At 43.4% G+C, this 23,122-nt stretch overlaps 1 protein-coding gene across 1 annotated transcript in view; it reads left to right on the forward strand.

Annotated features, from left to right (window-relative positions):
* LOC147010520 (uncharacterized) overlaps positions 1-23,122 on the forward strand; it is a 105,184-nt gene that overhangs the window by 24,816 nt on the left and 57,246 nt on the right. The window contains exons 11-14 of the mRNA XM_085860381.1: positions 9,433-9,668; positions 9,851-9,937; positions 11,252-11,300; positions 18,075-18,137. Of these exons, the coding sequence (XP_085716507.1) occupies positions 9,433-9,668; positions 9,851-9,937; positions 11,252-11,300; positions 18,075-18,137 (435 nt within the window). The remainder of the gene's footprint in view (positions 1-9,432; positions 9,669-9,850; positions 9,938-11,251; positions 11,301-18,074; positions 18,138-23,122) is intronic.

Consider the following 23,122-nt stretch of genomic DNA (forward strand, 5'->3'; position numbering starts at 1 on the left):
CTCACACATTCCTCCAATCTCAACCGTGGAGGTAATATCTACTGTACTTTTAAATAATCAATTTACATCTTCAAATTGAAATGTAATTTATGTATTTCATTGTTGCTCTTTGAGCTTCGATAGGAGAGTGTGGAGGTTGTGCACTTGACTCTGAGATGTCTAGTCCGGGTTCAGTTTCCACTGCCGACAAAAACTGTCAGACAGGTGCTTCACCAATAGCAGGGTAAGGGACGGCACAGTAGGACATTGGGCAAGACAGAGAATGAGTGCGAAGGAAACTGGAGGTGGAGACAAGGGGTCAACGAGTTGCATAAGGAGGAGTTTGAGTGTGGATGGGAATAGTGATGGCGATACACATTGGGAGGAAAGAACGACAAACTGGTGTGTTAACGACGAGGTGAAAAGTGGAGGCTTTACACGTATGACCGCCTATCCATGACGAAGAAAAGGTTCACACATATGACATCATTGGTCACATGGTTTGACAGCCATATTGGTTTTACAATCAAATTTATTGAAAAATCTTCTCCAGAACAGCTGGATGGATCGAGGGGAAACCTCACACAAATGTTCCCCAAGCCTTGGGTGTACAAGTCGATTAAGGAATAATTCAGAGGTCACATGGTTTGGCAGCCACATTGGGTTGAAGAAAAATATTAAATTATGTTTGCTCTGGAATCGCTTCACCAATCGACGTGAAACTTCACAGTTATAATCTAGAAATGATGGGGTACATGTTTTAAATTTAAACTTCATCAGACATGTGGTCTGGCAGCCAGAATGATTTAACATTTTTGATCTGGGTTCTTATTTATTTATTTATTTATTTATTTTGAGTTAGGCTCACTCGGATGTGCTCGGTTGGGTTTGAGGGTGGAAGAGTCGCAGCTGAAATGTGAATACTATCCAGGATTCTCTTTGATGACTTCATCTTTGCTTTTTTCTTGTTCGGGTTCCTTATGATTACTCCAATGCAGAATTGTACCGATTCAGTCTTCCATTTTATTTGAATTGAATTTATTTTAATCCCATTCTACATTAAACTGAATAATAATAATCGTTACGAGTCAGGGTCAGGTGTCCGATCAAAGCGGGGTTCCATCAAAGCAAGACATCTTGCTACCCAGTCATCACTGCCAGCAATTGTAAAATGGCAGTTCTAATTATGTCTCTTATTAATTACGTAACACACCAGTACACAAACCCCACACAAAATATACCACACAAACACCACACAAAACAAGTCCTGGTGAGGGTCTGCATTCTCTGATTGCTCTTTTTCTTGTTAGGTCATCTCTACCGAGATGACCGAATAAAGCCGGACCAAATGTCCTTCCATCAACAATTTTTCTTTCCTATCTTGATGAACTTAGTATGTGCATAGAGGTCGATGAGTGTTGCACAACAATATAACATTTGTCCGAGTTCAAGGTCAGCGTCAAAGTCACGAGGTCACGTAAGTTATAAAAATCGCCATTTTCAAAACCTATCTCGTCTGCCATTGTACAAGATATTCGGCAACTGTTTATTGATTATGACAGTAAAAAATATTATCTTGTATCTAACCGGACAGATTTTTGAATTTCTGTCCCGTTTGGCCGCCACGTAACCTGGAAGATGGTCAAAAACACCTCCGGGTACAAAGAAAACTTTTTACTTCCGATTTTGATGAAATTTGGTATGTGGGTGGAGGTCGATGAGTGAAACCCAATGACGTATTTTTTTACCGGATTCGAGGTCAGGGTCAAGGTCACGAGGTCAGGAAAGTTGTGAAAGTCACCATTTTCAAAACCTATCTCGTCTGTCATTTTAGGAGATATCTGGCAACGGTTCATTAATTATGACAGTAAAAAACATTATAGAGATGACCGTCACCCCCACACGGGAGTAATTTTTTTATATTGCAAATCACACAGAAGAGGGTCGACCAGACGCGATGATAGCGGAACAAACACAAGTCACAAAGACTCAAGAAGGAGAATGGGATACGAAAACTTGTATACAATGGAGAAATGAAAGTTCATATACTACCCACGAGGCACCACAGATATCACTTTCACATTACAACAATCATACAGGGACTTCCCTTTTCCTTACGATGCCCAGGGTAAATGCAGGACTCGATACAATGGTGTCAACTTTAAAGATCAGGTGCATGACCGAGAGTCAGTTGCGATGGTCCCCAGATGAAGTCAAAAACATCCACGGGCAGGGTAAGCGATGAGTTGGCCTTCCACTTGGCCACGTGGGCCCCTTTGTCCTTTTAAGTCCAGGCCCTCCAAAACACAGGGTGATCCAGCTTAGGTCGAACCCACATGAGGTTTATCCTCCAAGTGAGGTCTCCGTCTTCCTTGCACACGAGTCTCTCTTGGTGGACTCTCCATTCTCCACTCATGTGCATACCCTGTGGACTCTCGTTTCCTCTCTCTTGCACTGGGTTCACTAACTCTCTTGCCCTCACAAGCCTCTTCTCATGTGGACTCCGCGGTCACAACTGGTCACATGGTTTGGCAGCCATATTGGATTTACAATAAAATTTATTTAAAAATCTTCTCCAGAACAGCTGGACAGATCGAGGGGAAACCTCACACAAATGTTCCCCAAGCCTTGGGTGTACAAGTCAATTAAGGAATAATTCATAGGTCACATGGTTTGGCAGCTCGAACCACCAGACAAGGGGATGGGTCTTTTCTGAACTTGCATTTCTGGAAATAACTGTCTGAGGACCTGAATGTTGTGTGCATTAGTCGGACCCGATTCTGAAAATTTAATTTGTCTTCTTTGTCGCTGTCTAACACTGTGAGACATGTTTGTTTGTTTTTTGTTTTTCCACAATTTGGCGTATACCTTTATCCTTTACTGAACAGAATTCCCCATTTGTGAATTGATCTTTCTCACTGTTGTCTCTGCCACCGAAGGTAGATGGAGGTTTTGTTTTCACCACTGTCTCTGTCTGTTTGTGAACAAAATATCTCAAAAAGTTGTGGACGGATTTGGACGAAATTTGGTGGAGAGCTTTGGTCACAGATAAAATGATTTGATTTTGGTGAAGATCCAAATGGCCGTCTTGAGCTCCTGACCACTTACAAAGCTTTTGTCCGTAGCCTGATGGAGTACTGCTCTCCCCTCTGGGCTGGTGCTCCTGCCTCCCACCTTTCTCGGCTTCACGCTGTCGAAACCAGGGCATTTAAGATCATCGGCATCTCCCGCAATGAAGCTGAGTCTTTTGGCCTCTCACTCAATCACCGCAGGTTGATCGGTGGTCTTTCTGTCTTCTACCAACTCCTCTCCAGCCTTGCCCCCCCCTGTTCTCTCTGCGATTTGTCCCCACCACATTTCCACAGGGCGCTCAAGGTCTGCCAACAACCCCCTTCTGGTAAAACTACCAAAATCACGAATCACTGCTCATCTTTACTCTTTCATTCCTCTTTTTTCCCACCTTTGGAATAAACTTCCTCACTCTATTCTTTCCCATTCTTCCCTCCAGGCTTTCAAAACAGCTGTTCACCACCACCTCTTATCTTCCCCCATCCAAATCCTCGATCTTTTCTACCCCCGATAATCCACCCAAGCCCACTTCCTTCAATTCCCCTGCTTTCCTTCCTGAAAGTCCCTGTAATGTCTGTCCATCTTCTCTTCGCCATGTTCCCCGTCCCATCCCCATCCCTCTCCCTTCCACAGTTCACCTAATGTGTCTGTTCCCCACTGTTTTGTCCCTTCCACTCCCACCCCTCTTGTCTCATGCCCCCTTGCTGTGAGTTGTGTGTTAGCTCTCATACGAGCCTCGACAAGGTATACAAAAAAAAAATGGGAAACTGGATCTGGGAATTTTTAAAGAGATTCTTCACCATTGAGAGATTAGGTGAAAAACGACAAATAGCAGGATATCCGAAACAGTTCAGGACAGATTCAGACAAAACTTGGTGGATGAGTTGGTGAGGTGACAATAACTATCTCATGAAATTTTAGTTCAGGTCCGAATCCAGGTCCGGCCTATCAGTGGGATACAAAACGTAAACGAATCAGCCTTGTGGAGTTATCCGCTCTCCCGAGTGCCCTTCTAGTTTATTCCTGTATTTGACAGGGCGGTGCAGAGGGACTTAGCTTTCTTTCATTTTGCTGATGTCGATTCCTCGTGACATAATCTCAACGTGATTAGATAATGGTGGTGATTAGCTTAATTATGTTGCCATGGCTACCATCTTAGTAACTATGCTTGTGCATGTGCTATTTCAAAAAAGGTTCAAGATTTAGCTTTCATATTACACAGATATATTCCTCATACCATCCAAAAGGTAGTTTCCTCTAGACCTGAACCAAAATAGAATAGTTTTGTTCTCGTTACACACTCAACCTCTCCACTAAATTTCGTCTGATCGGTGTACAACCTTTTGAGATATCCTGTCCACAGACGAATAGGGGTGAAAACATAACCTCTGTCCACCTAAGGTGGCTGAGGTAATTTTATTCTTCTCCGCCTCTTCCCGTTATAAGAGGTGAGGTTCAATAGTACCAAGCTTCTACCTTGTGTTGACCAGGATATTCCTCCACTTCCCTCGGTCCTCAGCTAACTCTTTCCTCTCTCCAACCACCCCCACCGTACTGATATCCTTCCTCACACATTCCTCCAATCTCAACTGTGGAGGTAATATCTACTGTACTTTTAAATAATCAATCTACATCTTCAAATTGAAATGTAATTTATGTACTTCACTGTTGCTCTTTGAGCTTCGATAGGAGAGTGTGGAGATTGCGCACTTGACTCTGAGATGTCTAGTCCGGGTTCAGTTTCCACTGCCGACAAAAACTGTCAGACAGGTGCTTCACCAATAGCAGGGTAAGGGACGGCACAGTAGGACATTGGGCAAGACAGAGAATGAGTGCGAAGGAAACTGGAGGTGGACACAAGGGGTCAACGAGTTGCATAAGTAGGAGTTTGAGTGTTTATGGGAAAAGTGATGGCGATACACATTGGGAGGAAAGAACGAAAAACTGGTGTATTAACAACGAAATTAAAAGGGGAGGCTTTACATGTATGACCGCCTATCCATGACGAAGAAAAGGTTCACACATATGACATCATTGGTCACATGGTTTGGCAGCCATATTGGATTTACAATCAAATTTATTTTAAAATCTTCTCCAGAACAGCTGGATGGATCGAGGGGAAACCTCACACAAATGTTCCCCAAGCCTTGGGTGTACAAGTCGATTAAGGAATAATTCAGAGGTCACATGGTTTGGCAGCCACATTGGGTTGAAGAAAAATATTAAATTATATTTGCTCTGGAATCGCTTCACCAATCGACGTGAAACTTCACAGTTATAATCTAGAAATGATGGGGGTACATGTTTTAAATTTAAACTTCATCAGACATGTGGTCTGGCAGCCAGAATGATTTAACATTTTTGATCTGGGTTCTTATTTATTTATTTATTTTGAGTTTAGCTCACTTGGCTGTGCCTGGTTGGGTTTGAGAAAAGAAGAGTCGCAGCTGAAATGTGAATCCTATCCAGGATTCTCTTTGATGACTTCATTTTTGCTTTTTTCTTGTTTGGGTTCCTTACGATTACTCCAATGCAGAATTGTACCTATTCAGTCTTCCATTATTACCTTCGCATTCTGCGAAAGGTTATGTTTTGGTTGGCGTGTATTTATTTATTTATTAATTTATTTATTTGTAATCTTGTGATTCGTATAACTCAAAAAGTATTAAACCGAATTGCATGAAATTTGGTGGGATGATTGGTTATTAGCCAGCAAGCATTCGATTAGTTTTTGGGATCGTTCGGGTCAAAGGTCAAGGTCAAGGTCATGAAAAGGTCAAAATCGTCTTTTTACGATAACACTGTCAATTTTTATTCAATTTGCATGCAACTAACGCCAAAATGTTCAGAATTCAATGCCTCATCTTGTGATATGCAATATGACACAATGACGCCCATACTCTTGTTACCGGTTAGGGGTCAAAGGTCAGGGGGGTCACGACCTTGAAAAATATGCGGTTTTTGTCATAATGCGGTCAATTCTTGTCCGCTTTACATGAACCCAGCACCAAAATGTTCAGAATTTAATGCCAAATCTTGTGACACAATGACGTCATAACACATGTTACTGGTTGGGGTAATATGTCGGGGGGGGTCACGCCCTTGAAAAATATGCGGTTTTCGGCATAACTCAGTCAATTCTTATTCGATTTGCATGAAACCAGCATCAAACGAGATTACCTTCTCTTGTTGAAACGTTGTATTCACCGAGCTTGCGAGTGAAGACTCGCCAAAACGACGTGAGTTGATTGTTGTTTAGTTCGTAGCCCCCGGAAGTCGGGGGGGGGGGTCATGACATTATAGATATGTGGTTTGTGTCAAAAGACCATTCATATGAAACCAGTTCCCCACACTCATACCAAGAACAAAAAAGTAGTGGCGGCGAAGGTATGCACTCTATGAGTGCCCGTTCTAGTTTGAATCGAATTTATTTTAATCCGATTCCAAATTAAACTGAATAATAATAATCGTTACGGGTCAGGATCAGGTGTCCGATCAAAGCGGGATTCCACCAAAGCAGGACATCTTGGTACCCGGTCATCACTGCCAGCAATTGTAAAATGACAGTTCTAATTGTCTCTTATTAATTACGTAACACACCAGTACACAAACCCCACACAAAATATACCACACAAACACCACACAAAACAAGTCCTGGTGAGGGTCTGCATTCTCTGATTGCTCTTTTTCTTGTGAGGTCATCTCTACCCAGATGACCTAATAAAGCCGGACCAAATGTCCGTCCGTCCGTCAACAATTTTTCTTTCCGATCTTGATGAAACTTAGTATGTGGGTAGAGGTCGATGAGTGTTGCACAACAATATAACATTTGTCCGGGTTCAAGGTCAGCGACAAAGTCACGAGGTCACGTAAGTTATAAAAATCGCCATTTTCAAAACCTATCTCATCTGCCATTGTACAAGATATTCGGCAACTGTTTATTGATTATGATAGTAAAAAATATTATCTTGTATCTAACCGGACAGATTTTTGAATTTCCTTCCCGTTTGGCCGCCACGTAACCTGGAAGATGGTCAAAAACACCTCCGGATACAAAGAAAACTTTTTACTTCCGATTTTGATGAAATTTGGTATGTGGGTAGAGGTCGATGAGTGAAACCCAACGACGTATTTTTTTTTTCCCGGATTCGAGGTCAGGGTCAAGGTCACGAGGTCAGGAAAGTTGTGAAAGTCGCCATTTTCAAAACCTATCTCATCTGTCATTTTAGGAGATATCTGTCAACAGTTCATTAATTATGAGAGTAAAAAACATTATAGAGATGACCGTCACCCCCACATGGGGGTAATCTTTTAATATTGCAAAGCACACAAAAGAGGGTCGACCAGACGCGACGATAACGGAACAAACACAAGTCAAAAAGACTGAAGAAGGAGAATGGGACACGAAAACTTGTATACAATGGAGAAATGAAAGTTCATATACTACCCACGAGGCACCACAGATATCACTTTCACATTACAACAATCATACAGGGACTTCCCTTTTCCTTACGATGTCCAGGGTAAATGCAGGACTCGATACAATGGTGTCAACTTTAAAGATCAGGTGCATGACCGAGAGTCAGTCGCGATGGTCCCCAGATGAAGTAAAAAACATCCACGGGCAGGGCAAGCGATGAGTTGGCCTTCCACTTGGCCACGTGGGCCCCTTTGTCCTTTTAAGTCCAGGCCCTCCAAAACACAGGGTGATCCAGCTTAGGTCGAACCCACATGAGGTTTATCCTCCAAGTGAGGTCTCCGTCTTCCTTGCACACGAGTCTCTCTTGGTGGATTCTCCAGTCTCCACTCACGTGCATATCTTGTGGACTCTCGTTTCCTCTCTCTTGCACTGGGTTCACTGACTCTCTTGCCCTCACAAGCCTCTTCTCATGTGGACTCCGCGGTCACAACTGGTCACATGGTTTGGCAGCCATATTGGATTTACAATAAAATTTATTTAAAAATCTTTTCCAGAACAGCTGGACAGATCAAGGGGAAGCCTCACACAAATGTTCCCCAAGCCTTGGGTATACAAGTCAATTAAGGAACAATTCATAGGTCACATAGTTTGGCAGCTCGAACCACCAGACAACGGGATGGGTCTTTTCTGAACATGCATTCATGGAAATAACTGTCTGAGGACATGAATGTTGTGTGCATTCGTCAGATCCGATTCTGAAAATTAAATTTGTCTTCTTTGTTGCTGTCTAACACTGTGAGACATGTTTGTTTGTTTGTTTTTTTCCACAATTAGGCGAATACCTTTATCCTTTTCTGAACAGAATTCCCCATTTGTGAATTGATCTTTCTCACTGTTATCTCTGCCACCGAAGGGAGATGGAGGTTTTGTTTTCATCACTGTCTCTGTCTGTTTGTGAACAAAATATCTCAAAAAGTTGTGGACGGATTTGGACGAAATTTGGTGGAGAGCTTTGGTCACAGATAAAATGATTTGATTTTGGTGAAGATCCAAATAGGAAACTGGATCTGGGAATTTTTAAAGAGATTCTTCATCATTGAGAGATCAGGCAAAAAACGACAAATAGCAGGATATCTGAAACAGTTAAGGACAGATTCAGACAAAACTTGGTGGATGAGTTGGTGAGGTGACAATAACTATCTCATGAAATTTTAGTGCAGGTCCGAATCCAGGTCCGGCCGATCAGTGGGATACAAAACGTAAACTAATCAGCCTTGTGGAGTTATGCGCTCTCCCGAGTGCCCTTCTAGTTTATACCTGTATTTGACAGGGTAGTGCAGAGGGACGAATTTACCTCTGAACTGTCCAATCTGGTTTGATTCTCATCCTAATGTCTGTGTTTGTCGAATAAAGAACTAGTGGTCCTCATAACGACCGTAGATTTGTGTCAGCCGTTCTGCTCTGACGAAGGATGAATTCCCGAAATGTCAGATTCTCGGTACTACCTCCAGCGGTTAGCATAGCTTCATTGACGTCCTGTCGATTCCATCCGTGTTCCATAAACTTTGATGGGTGCTTCGCATGTTGGGTGTTTAATCACAACTGAGTGAATCCTCAGATGGACATGGTGCTGGGTCTCTTTCTGACAGCACGAGTTGGGGGACCTTGAAGATTATTCGGTGTATTTCACGAATAGTTCGCAAGTAATCGCAGGCACCCTGAACAAAAAACAAATTTCTGCTTTCACCAACTCCAATCATGTTCGATTGTTCGAGCCCTTTTCCCATCCTTACTCGGTGACATGTTAGACGAAGTACTGACTGGCCACGGAGAAGAACAAAACTGTAATTTATGAAACTCACAACATAATTTCCAGTGTACACATTGAACATGGTACTTTTCTCACAATTTATATTTGTCTGTCACAATATCTGTTTAACGCAGATTTCATCTTGTCTTTCCAGCATTTTGTCTCAGTCTTGCTGAAAAGGAGGACATGCAAGAAGTGAAGCATGGTGATGGGATTATTAAAAAGTATGAAAACGTGAAGGATGAGGATAAGGATGAGAGTCATGAGCAGGAGGAAGCGGAGAGTCGTGAGGTGGAGGAAGAGAAGAGTTGTGAGCAGGAGAAAGGGAACTGGAGTATGATGAATTTAAGCGAAAACGAAGAGGATGAAAGAAGGGCACAGCAGCTTGTGGTGAGCAAGACATTGGATGACCAACATATTTATGTATAATACAAATAATTTAATCATTTTTAGTTCAAATGAGATTCCTTTTTGTAGTTGATGTGAAATAATCATTTGAACACACCTTCATTATTTATCTTATAATCCATAAGCACTGTTGTGAAGCTCAATGTTTGTGCCTTTATTATTAGAAGACGGACCGGAAGATTCTCCATGCCCTTGGAGAAGGAGGCCAGGGAATGGTTGATAAAGGAGTGAACAACAACATTTCAGAAAAGGTACATGCTTGCGGTATATTTCCTGTCTCTTCCTTTCGTTTTCTTGGAGTTTGAACACAGCTCGTGGGAGAGCTAGAAAACTGAGCAATTCAGAAAAGAAGAGAAAAAACATGGTGGAAAGCAACGAAACATGGACAGCAGAGTAGAGGGACACAAAGCATAATGAGTGTGACGGGATGGGGAGAGTCTCCTGCATCTGAATTTGTCTTCTTTATTTTTGTTTCAATGAAAGATGCTATTTCTTGAGACCTTCAGGCCCCACATTATTGCTGTAAAAGTTTCCATCATAGATGTGATGACAATGGATCAATTAAGTGTAATTTGTGGAAAATAATTGGCAAAACGATCTTTCGGAAAAGTCAAGGCTGCGAGGGCTTCTTCCCAACATTTATACCATGTGCTGTCTGACTGTTTGGCATGACCTGTAGGACCCTCCCAATTCCCACCAAATATTACCCAATAAGCAACATGGAGGGTGTTGGAAAGATTACTAAGATAGTTTATAGGAATACATACTCGTTTCTAAGCTGTCTGGATTAGGTTCATCTGTCTAAGCTTATCTCTCTAAACTGTCTGCATATGAATGAACGAATGACCAACTTCCATCAAATTGAATTTTGAGCAGATTCATTCTGTTGCTTCATGGTATTCCCCTCTCGTCTTTCAACATCACCGTCCATCATCCCCTAATGCTTCCCTGCCTCTTTCCCCCACCCTCCCACTTCCCCCACCACCACCTCCCTCTTTTGATCTCTACCTTCACTGAGCCCCTTCCTCTCACTTTGTGCTTTTTTTTTCTTCTCCCTTCCATTCTTACACTCAACTTGTGGTGTGTCCATTTATTTGTCTGCCTGTTCTGCTTTCACTCTCCGTCTCAGTAAAACTGTTGGTTTATGTCGCTTTGCTCCTACATGAGCTTCGATTACTGTATAAAACATGTAATCATTGTATTTATCGCGATGCATCAATATTGTTGTTTTTTTACTCGTTTTCTCACATTGTGACTGAGAAGTTATAATATGAACTTCTGTCTTGCCTCTTTCAGGCTGCTTTGAAATTTTGTTGGGACACGTATATGCAATTGAAAGTACATAAGTTTGTGTGAATGTGGAGATAATGGTGTTTGAAGTGCTGAACTAATTCCGTTTCGATCTTTCTCTGTGATGGTGAATGGTGTCCCCCGGCTGAGGCTGTTCAGTCTCTCTGGGTGTGAGTTGTAATTTTGTGGTTGTAGTTAAAGGGGAAGTTAACATTTATACCGTTTATGAAATGATTTTGTTTGCTAATTCATTACTTTCACTTTTGTTTTTGCAGTTCTTGAAGAAAGTTAAAATCATGATGGATTTAAAGCATCCAAACATATGTAAGTGTGGATTTCACTCAAACTAATCGAAGTTTTTACAAAAGTTACAAATTGTGCTTCTGTGGCATTAATTTCGCACTGATCGACAAACGATTCAGTTTTTTTTAAGTAAATCAAAATCATAGTTCAAGTTTGCAAACACCCTTTGGGATTGCTTGTTCTTCAATGGAAATAAATCGGTCAAAGTTTTCATCCTCCGAGACATTAAAATCGGCTCCGTCCGACCGACTGATTATAATCAGTATAATTATATCGACGACAGATATAATTATATCTGTCCATGAACTTTTTTGTACACGATATTTCAGATAATTCAAAAACATTTGAACATTTAGCTTTCTTTCATTTTGCTGATGTCTATTCCTCATGACATCATCTCAACCTGATTAGATCATGGTGGTGATTGGCTCAATTATGTTGCCATGGCAACCATCTCAGTAACTTGGCTTGTGCACGTGCTATTTCAAAAACGTTCAAGATTTAGCTTTCATATTACACAGATATATTCCTCATACCATCCAAAAGGTGGTTTCCTCTGGACCTGAACCAAAATAGAATAGTTTTGTTCTCGTTACGCACTCAACCTCTCCACTAAATTTCGTCTGATCCGTGTACAACTTTGAGATATCCTGTCCACAGACAAACAGGGGTGAAAACATAACCTCTGTCGACCTTAGGTGGCTGAGGTAATTTTCTTCTTCTGCTTCTTCTTCTCCTCCTCTTCCCTTTCTAAGAGGTGAGGTTCAATAGTACCAAGCTTCTACCCTGTGTTGACCGCGATATTCCTCCACTTCCCTCTGTCCTCAGCGAACTCTTTCCTCTCTCCAACCACTCCCACCATACTGATATCCTTCCTCACACATTCCTCCACTCTCAACCGTGGAGGTAATATCTACTGTACTTTTAAATAATCAATTTACATCTTCAAATTGAAATGTAATTTTTGTACTTCACTGTTGCTCTTTGAGCTTCGATAGAAGAGTGTGGAGGTTGCGCACGTGACTCTGAGATGTCAAGTCTGGGTTCAGTTTCCACTGCCGACAAAAACTGTCAGACAGGTGCTTCACCGGTAGCAGGGTAAGGGACGCCACAATGGGACATTGGGCAAGACAGAGAATGAGTGCGAATGAAACTGGAGGTGGACACAATGGGTGAACGAGTTGCATAAGGAGTTTGAGTTTGGATGGGAATAGTGATGGCCGATACACATTGGGAGGAAAGAACGACAAACTCGTGTATTAATGATGAGGCTAAATGGGGAGGCTTTACACGTATGACCGCCTTTCCATGAGGAACAAAAGGTTCACACATATGACATCATTGGTCACATGGTTTGGCAGCTATATTGGATTTACAATAAAATTTATTTTAAAATCTTCAGAAAAGCTGGACAGATCGAGGGGAGACATCACACAAAAGTTCCCCAAGCCTTGGGTGTACAAGTTGATTCAGGAATAATTCAGAGGTCACATGGTTTGGCAGCGACATTGACTATAAGAAAAATATTAAATTATGTTTTCTCTGGAATCGCTTCACCAATCGACGTGAAACTTCACAGTTATAATCTCGTAATGATGGGGGTACATGTTTTAAATTTAATCTTAATCAGACATGTGGTCTGGCAGCCAGAATGATTTAACATTTTTGATCTGGGTTCTTCTTTATTTATTCATTTTGAATCAGGTTCACGTGGCTGTGCCTGGTTAGGTTTGAGGGTACAAGAGTCGCAGCTGAAATGTGAATCCTATCCAGGATTCTCTTTGATGACTTCATCTTTGCTTTTTTCTTGTTTGGGTTCCTTCTGATTACTCCAATGTAGGATTGTACCTATTTAGTCTTCCATTTGATTTGAATTGAATTTATGTTCATCCCATTCTAAATTAAACTGAATAATAATAATCGTCACCGGTCAGGGTCAGGTGTTCGATTAAAAGCGGGGTTCCATCAAAGCGGGACGTCTTAGATAAAGCGGGACGTCGTCATCAAAGCGGGACCCAGTCATCAATGCCAGCAATTGTAAAATGGCAGTTCTAATTATGTCTCTTATTAATTACGTAACACACCAGTACACAGACCCCACACAAAGTATACCACACAAAACTACACAAACACCACACAAAACAAGTCCTAGCGAGGGTCTGCAATCTCTGATTGCTCTTTTTCTTGTTTTTATATTGCAAAGCACACAAAAGAGGGTCGACCAGACGCGATGATAACAGAACAAACACGAGTCAAAAAGACTCAAGAAGGAGAATGGGATACGAAAACTTGCATACAATGGAGAAATGAAAGTTCATATACTACCCACGAGGCACCACAGATATCACTTTCACATTATAACAATCATACAGGGACTTCCCTTTTCCTTATGATGCCCAGGGTAAATGCAGGACTCGATACAATGGTGTCAACTTTAAAGATCAGGTGCATGACCGAGAGCCAGTCGCGATGGTCCCCAGACGAAGTCAAAAACATCCATGGGCAGGGCAAGTGATGAGTCAGCCTTCCACTTGGCCACGTGGGCCCCTTTGTCCTTTTACGTCCAGGCCCTCAAAAACACAGGGTGATCCAGCTTAGGTCAAACCCACATGAGGCTTATCCTCCAAGTGAGGTCTCCGTCTTCCTTGCACACCAATCTCTCTTGGTGGACTCTCCAGTCTCCACTCATGTGCATACTCTGTGGACTCTCATGTCCTCTCTCTTGCACCGGGTTCACTGACTTTCTTGCCCTCACAAGCCTCCTCTCATGTGGACTCCGCAGTCACAACTCCATTCCCTTTTTCTTCCTGGGTGGAGTCTTTCTCTTGGGACCTGCCCATGGGGGCGGCCACAATAAAAAAATATCTTCATCTTTTCTTTTGAGCTCTGCAGCCCACTGTGCTGCCAATGCTGGCACACACTGGCTCAATAGATCGTAATTGGCTTTTCACACACGTGACACATGCGCCTCTGCGATGGGAAGGCCTTACCTCGCCCCGCTTACAATAGGTTTTTACACGTGCATAATTAAGGTATATATACCCTGTCTATAAATTACATCTTCTGCCTCCTCAGCATCATGTTTGCATAAATGTCTTCTTGTGTAAAATGTGTTTTGCTTGGTACAAGCTAAAATACACACTGTGATAAAAACACACGTTTCTGCATTTGAATATTGATTTTGAACAAAAAAAATAACCCTGTCACATGGCAATCTATAAATTTTCTTCTTTTATTCTTGTATTGATAAATTAGTGTGGTGTTCATGTCACGCAGGCATGATGGGCTGAATAGCCTCCACCTGTGTCTGATTTCCTTGTAAGATCATCAATGGTGAATTTGTCATTGCTCACCTTCAGCTACAACCTCTCCAAGTTCACCTTTTGATAATACCACTTGACAACAAAAAATACTTTTCGTCTGATTCTAAGGGAAATGCAGGTGTTCTTTGCTAAACCTGGGTCGCTGATTTCAAATCTGTAATCAGAATTTAGCCAGCACGTCAGGTTTTCAAAATATGTGTGTGCATTAATGATACCCAGCATGCTTTCTTAGTTACTTTATGATTGCACATCACCACATTGTACTTCTAATATCAGTGCTTCGTAATTACTTTCACGTCACATTTTGATAACAATGATTAATCTCAGTGTATAATGTGTTGTATACAAACCAAGAACAAAAACAAGTTGCAAAAAACGAAGTTGATAAAACATTAGAACATGGTAATCTTAGGAAGGGGGTAAACTTGATGGTGAAATCCACCCCATTGTGAGTGATTCAGAAACAACACTTCAAGTTTACACTCTTCCTTTCAATATCGTCAGCATCGGCACTGTTCAGACGTGGTTCAGAAGTGTGTGAGACACTTGCTCTTGCGCTTGTGTGTGGAATTTGGTCTCCCGTTGTAGCAACCAGCAGTAATCAGCAAACATGTTTGGGTTGGACTGGCCTTGATACCTAGTTTCCATGACAAATGTCTTGGTGGAACCTTTTGCCATGCTCATCACTTATCTCACCCAGATTAGGTGGGAAGATATCAAGATGAGAATGCAAGAAGTGCATTTTAAGAGAAATCATCCAACCCATTCGCTGATAGGCCTTTAGCATGTTGTCCACTAATTCCACATACTGTTCAGCTTTATGGTTACCAAGAAAGTTCTGCACAACTAAAGGCCCGGTCACACCTTGACGTTTTAGCCAACGTATGCCGATTTTTGAATTTTTTTTCTAAAACGCTGGCACACGTTGAATACGTTATGGGTAAGTTTTGATTACATTGAGAGCACGCTGAAAAACACTGCCATACGTCGTTGTACGTTGGCTTTAAACGTTGTACTTTTTGGTTGTCCTCAAATTTTTTCATGCTTGAAATTTCACGACGTATGCCGGCGTATGACTCACACGTTCCGCTACGCTGGCCACAAGTTGTATGCACGGTCTGCGATCGTTGACAGACGTCAACACATGCTACTTGTAAGTTAATCATAAGTTGAGACACGCCGAGGTAATGTTTAGCGTACCCGAAACTTATTTCTAACCTATGATTAACGTGTTGTTGGCACGTTACGCGATCGTTGCCACACATCGACAGACGTTACTTTTAAGTTACTCATAGGCTGAAAGACGTCTGTATAATGGATCGTCCTTGCGTCAGCGTCCACGGCCACGGCCAGGACACTTATTTGCAGCATTCTTCAAACTTTTCTTCGGCATGACGAGGATGTTCACACTTCGATGTCTAGCTTGGCTATGATTCCAATTGTCCATCGGCAGCGTCTATTTAAAATAGTCGAGTTTGAGCGATTTAACACGTTCAGAAGAAACGCTTCAAATTTCCAAACCCCAGCGTCAAAAAACAAAGGCGAGTGACAGCAATTTAAATCGTTCATTGTAAACAATGAAACTAGCTGAGTGGTACCGTTTAAAAGTCGTTGAGTGTAAAAAAAATCCAATTGTTGAGCGCAAGCGTCTACTTTCAATAGTGGAGATGCAGCCATTTAAATCGTTGAGTTTATCATTTAAATCGTTAAATCGTTAAATGCAAGGACGATCCATCATAACCCACACCCTCCCCCTCACACTCACCTACTACTGCCAACATGAACAAACTACTACTAATACTGATACTGATACTGATACTGATACTGTTACTGCTGACATGGACATCGACTCAAAAAGGACTCGAAAACACTGTTGGGTTCCCCTTTTATGAGCAGCATTTTTATATACCAATTCCCAAAACCGCTGGGAACACGTCTTGATATGGCAGTTGTAAGCTAGAAACACATTAATTTATTTATTTTTGTCGACCGGAAGACGTCATTGGAATACGTCTACATACGTCGATGTGTGTTGGGACTACGTAAAGAATTGGTTCAAAGCACGTCAAACATAAGTTAGAAATAAGTTTCGCGTAAAAAAGACATTACCGCGACGTGTTTCGACTTATGAGTAGCTTATAAGTAGCCTTTGTGGACGTGTGTAAGCGTCCACATATCGTGTGTACAACCTATCCCCATCGCATGCGGAACGTGTGTCATACGCCGAGTACGTCGTAAAATTTTGAACATGTTTAAAATTTCTTGACGTACTCTACTTACTACGACGTATGATAGCGTACTTTAGCGTTCTACTCACGTATACCAAACTTACTCATACCGTATTTGACGTGCCCCAACGTTTTAGACACATTTTTCTTAGGTCGGCATACGCTGGATAGATCGCCAAGGTGTGACCGCGATGTTGACACTTCCATTTCTACGGCAGTTATGATTCGAATCGTTGTGCGTCAGCCTTTTAATAGGCTACGTCACGACATCGTCGGCGATGCGTGCAACGCGCTATGCCTAAGTTAGACTATCGTTGGGCATCGGTTGTGTAGGCCGACAACAGGTTCAGCATTCGTTGGTATAAGTTATCTATAACACAACGAAACGTTCTGTGTCCGTTACCAATGCGTTATACATAAGACCAAGTCGCAATGAATACGTCCGAATCTTTAAAAAAAAACATCAAAAGTTCAATGTAAGCCACCGTTTTAGATACATTTTAATACATTGCCATCGCTGGCTAAAACGTCAAGGTGTGACCGGGCCTTAACATAAATGCTTCCCATGCTGCAGACTCGACTGGGTTCAGTTTATTTTTGAATTTGGGATCACACATCAGTTCTCAGATCTGGGGCCCAATGAAAATGCCTGCATTGAGTTTCACATCAGTTTTCTCTGCACCAATCTTCTCTCTGAGATATTGGAAGCCATTACCCTCGTGATCCAATGCCTTTGCAAAGTTTTTCATAAGGGTTCGGGTTAGTTAAAAATTGGAATGCCATGTGGAAAATTTTACTTAAAAATTCATAGCTTGGTCAGTTTTGTTCCATTTTTAATAATTAAAAGTGCATTATAAAGCTCTTTTAATGAGAAATAATATTCTACAACAGTTGTATTGCAATAATTGAAACCAGAAATACAAAAAGTAATCATTTATGATCATTCAAAGTCACCCACCAGGGCACGCTGCTGTAATTGGACCATTTGCATAACTCGAAATCCTGACGTGCTGAGAAAATTCCAACTTCAGATTCAGAATCGGCGTACTCGATTTAATATGGAACATCTCTTTACACCACAGCAGCAAAATCTTTGTTGTCCATTGTTACTTGTGATTGGAAGGTTCCCACGAAATTCACAAATTAATTTCACATGTTTATTATGTTGTTTAGAGGTCTTTGCCCATGGGTGAATTTCTTGTATATCATCTTAACTTGTGTTCCTCTATCTTCTCTCCCTCCAGTGAAATTGCTTGATATCCTGGATGCTACTGAAGTGGTTCTCGTTTTTGAATATGTTGAAGGACGTGAGTTTTCTCACTTTATTTTGCTGAAACTTTCCTGAAATTTGTGTCCATCAAGTCCACTTGTACTTGAGCAGATAAATAATTTAGTAATTTGTAAACATGAATTATGATGTCCTGATTGTTGACACTTTATAATATGTCTCAGGCCAATGCTCGACCGGGTATATTTATTACAGGACCAAAAAGATAACAGAAGATGCATTCACATCTTTCGTTACAACTTCTCATGTTCACACACAATGTGGCGTAGTGATCGTCAGTTGTATTGAGCTCAAACTCCAAGGTTGATCCAAAGAACAAAGTAAATAAAATATTGTCTTGTCCACGCTGATTAACACCGACGCTGGACGGATATATATATATATATATATATATATATATATATATATATATATATATATATATATATATATATAAATATATATATATATATATATTGTTACGTTTGAGGGGGGGGGATATGCATTCAAAGGGTAATTAGGATGTTTAATTAGGTATGCCATGCTGTTCGAGTTTACCAGGATCTCGATGTAATAAGTAGCAATTCAGTGGTGATAAGTTGTCTAGTAAATGTTCATTTCTTCAAGGAGGAAATGATAAATGTCACGTAATTAGATAGGGACACGGGATAGGGTAAGTGTGTCTGCGTAAACCCCTTTTTGGTATTCTCTGGAGAAAAGAGAACGTGACATCACAGGACAGTGCAGCGGATGGCTCCGCCCCGTGATCACGATTGGCGGAAGGCGATGGCGGTGGGCCAATAAACGGCTCGATTGAAGTGACGAGGACAGAAGGATAAAAAGGTTCTGTTCGGGGTCGAAAAGGAAGAGGAAGAAGATTACAACCAAAAGATCGTGGTTTTTTTGGTGTGGAAGCTGTGGCGGCAGAGAGCGTCCTGGTTGTTGTGCTGGATCGATCGTGTTCTTGATCGTGTCTGGGAGCCTTGCCGAGCCTCGTGCCTCGCTTTGGTTGGCTCTGGGGTTCTGCTGACTCGGAGTGCGGGGTCGGGCGGCGGGCGGACCTGCCTCCCTCTCCTGCTCGCGGCTTGGCGCCGGAGCTGGTTCCCTGGCGGCTGTGAGCGGACTTGGGCCAAGACCAGGAGGTCGACAGCACCACGGTTTCTCCTGCCCCCCTGACGAGAGCAAGGCCAGCTCGTCCGGCGCCAATCCAGGGACAGTTGCGTCCACACCACGGTCCAGCCTGACCACCAGAAATAGCTACGTTTTGTGTGTGTGTGTGTGTGTGTGTGTGTGTGTGTGTGTGTGTGTGTGTGTGTGTGTGTGTGTGTGTGTGTGTGTGCGCTTGGTGCCTTAGAGGGATTGAGAACTGTATATTCATTGGAATTGTCTGTGTTTTTCCCCACGCCCGATCCCACACCATCCCGTCGAATCGCCCCGGATCCCTCTTCTTGCCGAGTCTTGTTATTTCTGGTAATAATTAGAAAAACAAATAAACATCATCAACTCAGTGAAAAGTGACTCGTGCCACCTTCCTCGTCCCGTTTGCGGTAGAGCGATTAGAACCGCCATGTTTGGGTTATAAACAAATAAACCGCCTCCATCGTTTCGGCTCATTCTACGTTGGCGGGACTGTTCAAGTCCCGTGGTCGTCACATTGGTGTCAGGGTGTTGGATGTTCGAACCCCTCTAAATTATATACCAGGATTAAAATCTCGCCACGAATTGGAATATAAAATTACTACAGAAAAGCGCGCGAGCGCGGGAAAATTTTGGCGGGATTTTTCAAATTTAAATTAATTGGCGGCAAACGGGACTTCTGCACCACGGCGGATGTGCAGATGTTTGAGGAGGAAGGCCACGTGTCTGGCAGCGAGTCGGGGGAAGAGGGGAGAGACGGGGGTCGGGTTGGAACCTCCCCCATTCCGAGCGTGGACCCTGCTTCATCGCCCGTAACGGAGCCGGCAGCGCCGGAAACCGGCACGATGACGATCTGGACAATGTTGGAACGTTTATTGAGTGCAATTACAGCACAGGGGGCAAAAATGACGGCACAGGGGGCACAAATGGCAGAAATGACGGCACAAATGGAAAATCAATTCGTGACACAGAGGGCAGAAATGACGGCACAAATGGAAAATCAATTCGTGACACAGAGGGCAGAAATGACGGCACAAATGGCAAAAATGATGGCACAGGGGGCAGAAATGACAGATCAATTGGGGGTAATGGGGGTACAGTTGGGTGCACGGATTGATTTAATGAGGGATGGATTGGGGGAAAAGATGGAGAAAATGAAAATTGAGATGCAGGAGTGTGTGGATGTTAAATTGGGAGAAATACAGAGTAAATTCGAGGATAGATTGGAGGAAACAAAGGTAGAAATTACATTGGAGGGGGAAAATATACGGAAAAAATTGGTAGATAAAATTGATGCAACGAACATTCGGGTTGATAAAGTGGATGAAAGCCTGGAACGTCATCGTGCCTGTGTGGATGCTCGTATGCAGCTGCAAGTTGAAGAGTGGGGAGAGCTGAGGAAGCAAGGGATGAATTTGGCGGAGGAGGTAAAAGGATTGGAGGCTCGTTTGGACGAACAAGATAAAATTATGAGCCAAGATGAAGTCTTGGATAAAGGCCTGGTAGAGCCGTCTTTTGTAAGTAGAGTGTCCGGGTTGGTTGAGGAGCAGCTACAAACTCGCGACGGAGCCTTGGAGGAGGTTGTGCGGGCCCAGAAGATCCTGCGGGAAGAGGTGAATCGGTCCATTCAACGTTTGGAACAGGAGGCAAAATTGACCCATGAGACCCTCACCACAAAACATCTTTGGCCACAGTGGGCTCCGAAATTGGATACGCAGCCACAAGGGTGTTTGATCCCTGGGCTGGATTCGGACAAGGGAGAAACTGAGAAGCGGGCCACCGTAAAAGTGATCCCCCTGGTAAATTTTGACGGGTCAGGGAGCGTTGAAGCTTTTCTGACGCAATTTGAGTGCATTTCCCGACTAAACGGGTGGAATGAGTGGGAACGTACAGGGAATTTGGTGGCAACGTTGCGGGGACCAGCCGCAGATGTGTTAAACGTGATCGTGGAGGGGATGTTGACCAGCTCCCACATTTGCGAGGCGTTGAGCCGTCGGTTTGGGTTCGCGGCAAACTGTGATCTGGTGCGGGCCCAGCTCCAGCACCGCAGATTAAAGCCGGGTGAGACAGTGCAGGAGCTGGCACAGGACATTTACCAATCAGTCAGGATCGCGTATCGGGACCTTACAGTGGAGGCGTGGGACAGACTGGCACTCGAGAAATTTTTAGCTGCTCTCCCTGACCCTGAGGTCCGAGCGCTAGTGGAGTTACAGGATCCACCCACCGTTCACCGAGCGGCTGAGTGCGCAGCCAGGCTGGCCTCGTGGAGTCGGCCGGGTCGGGTTCCAGAGAGGCCATCGGTGACGATCCGACAGGCGGAGATCCAGGATCAGGGAGGGGGGCTGGGAGAAATTAGCATTACCCAAATGTTTCAGGAAATTTGCCAGAAACTGTCAAGTTTGATAAGGGGTAATTCGGTAGTTAATGCACCAAAGCGGCGGGGTCCAGCCCAGCCAAAAGAGCAATTTGATTATTGCCGAGGGGGTCCGGAACCGCAAGAGACATTACACCGATACCCACGGGGGCCTTTTATGGGGAGTTGTTTCCGGTGCGGGCGAAGAGGACACATGCAACGATATTGCCGGTACCCGGCGATGGAGAGACCCTCCAATAGACTTTCAAGCCCGGAGAGGATGAATCCTCCTGCTGAACCGCCAGGTCTATCAGAGATGCCCTTTCATAGGTCGGGTCCGGAGATCACTGTCGGGGGTCCGGGAGACTAGATTGGGCTGAGCATATACGGCCATGCTCGGCTGCTGAGATTGTGGCGAAGTGCCTCCTTTGGTGAAAATAGTGAATTATGGGAAAATTGGCATGGGTTTGTAAGTTCTGCTGGGTTTTAGAGTGACAATCGGGACAGTGGGTAATTGGAAACAAAGCGGATACGAGTGGCTGTCCAATGGCTGGTGCGTGGATCGGGTGAGAAGTGCTGTGTGAGTTGTTTTAAGTGAAGAAGTGAAATGTATGGTGCACACATTGTTTTTTTTATTGGGCATGGTGTGGTAACAGGGAAGGTCATGGTCGGTGAAGTGTTAGAAATGCAGGTGTCACATGTAAGGCCGATGGGGTGGGGGAGTCATGTGGGTTTTGTGGGTGGGGATGATGTGCTTGTTCACAGGGATTGCGGAAGCTCACGGTGAGCGTGAATTGCGACCCCCTTCAAGGAGATTCACCACCTGGTAGCTAATGGTGACAGTGTCTGGAGGCAACTGGGAGAGGGTCTGGTTGGGCGACCAAGGCGGGTAGGACCTTGGCGACCCAGGAAGGCCAGAGGAGCCAGTGAGACCCCTTCCAGAGTGTTGTACGGGATTAGAGCTGATGGCTACCAGGGGGGAGGGAATCAAAGGGAGCGGGGCGGAGAAGCGTCCGGGTTGGACTAAAGCTTACCTGTGGGCATGGTTGCACCTGAGATGCCCCCATCATCTTGTGGTAACCCACCCCACGGCCACGACAGGATTCAGCCTGCATGATTAAAATGAGGACCATGACCTAGAAATGTGATGATGACCATGGTGTGAGTGTTGTGAAGATGTGTGAGTCCCACTCGATCCCGCACAACTTGACAGGTGCAGCAAGGGCATGATGTCCGCATAATTTTGGGGCAAGCAAATTTGAAAATTGGCTCCCCAGGTAACGCTGGGTCTATTAGCATCCACTGGGGGAGGCGGTCAAGTGTAAATATCCTGTGAATAGTGTCGTTAAGGCTTAGAGTAGGAATGTAAAGTATAAGTGTTGTGTTTTTGTGGAACCTTTTGTTTCCCCTCCCCAGATCACTGGAAGAGTGCTGGGCAAGAGCGATGATCCGGAGGATGGAGTGCAACTTCGCTCAGTGCTCTCATGTGATAAAATAAAATAAAAATAAAAAAACGAATGATTGTTTAGGCGAGG

Source organism: Eptatretus burgeri, chromosome 16, assembly GCF_056783735.1.
Source record: "Eptatretus burgeri isolate ZD-2024b chromosome 16, Ebu_testis_v1, whole genome shotgun sequence".
Taxonomy (NCBI): domain Eukaryota; kingdom Metazoa; phylum Chordata; class Myxini; order Myxiniformes; family Myxinidae; genus Eptatretus; species Eptatretus burgeri.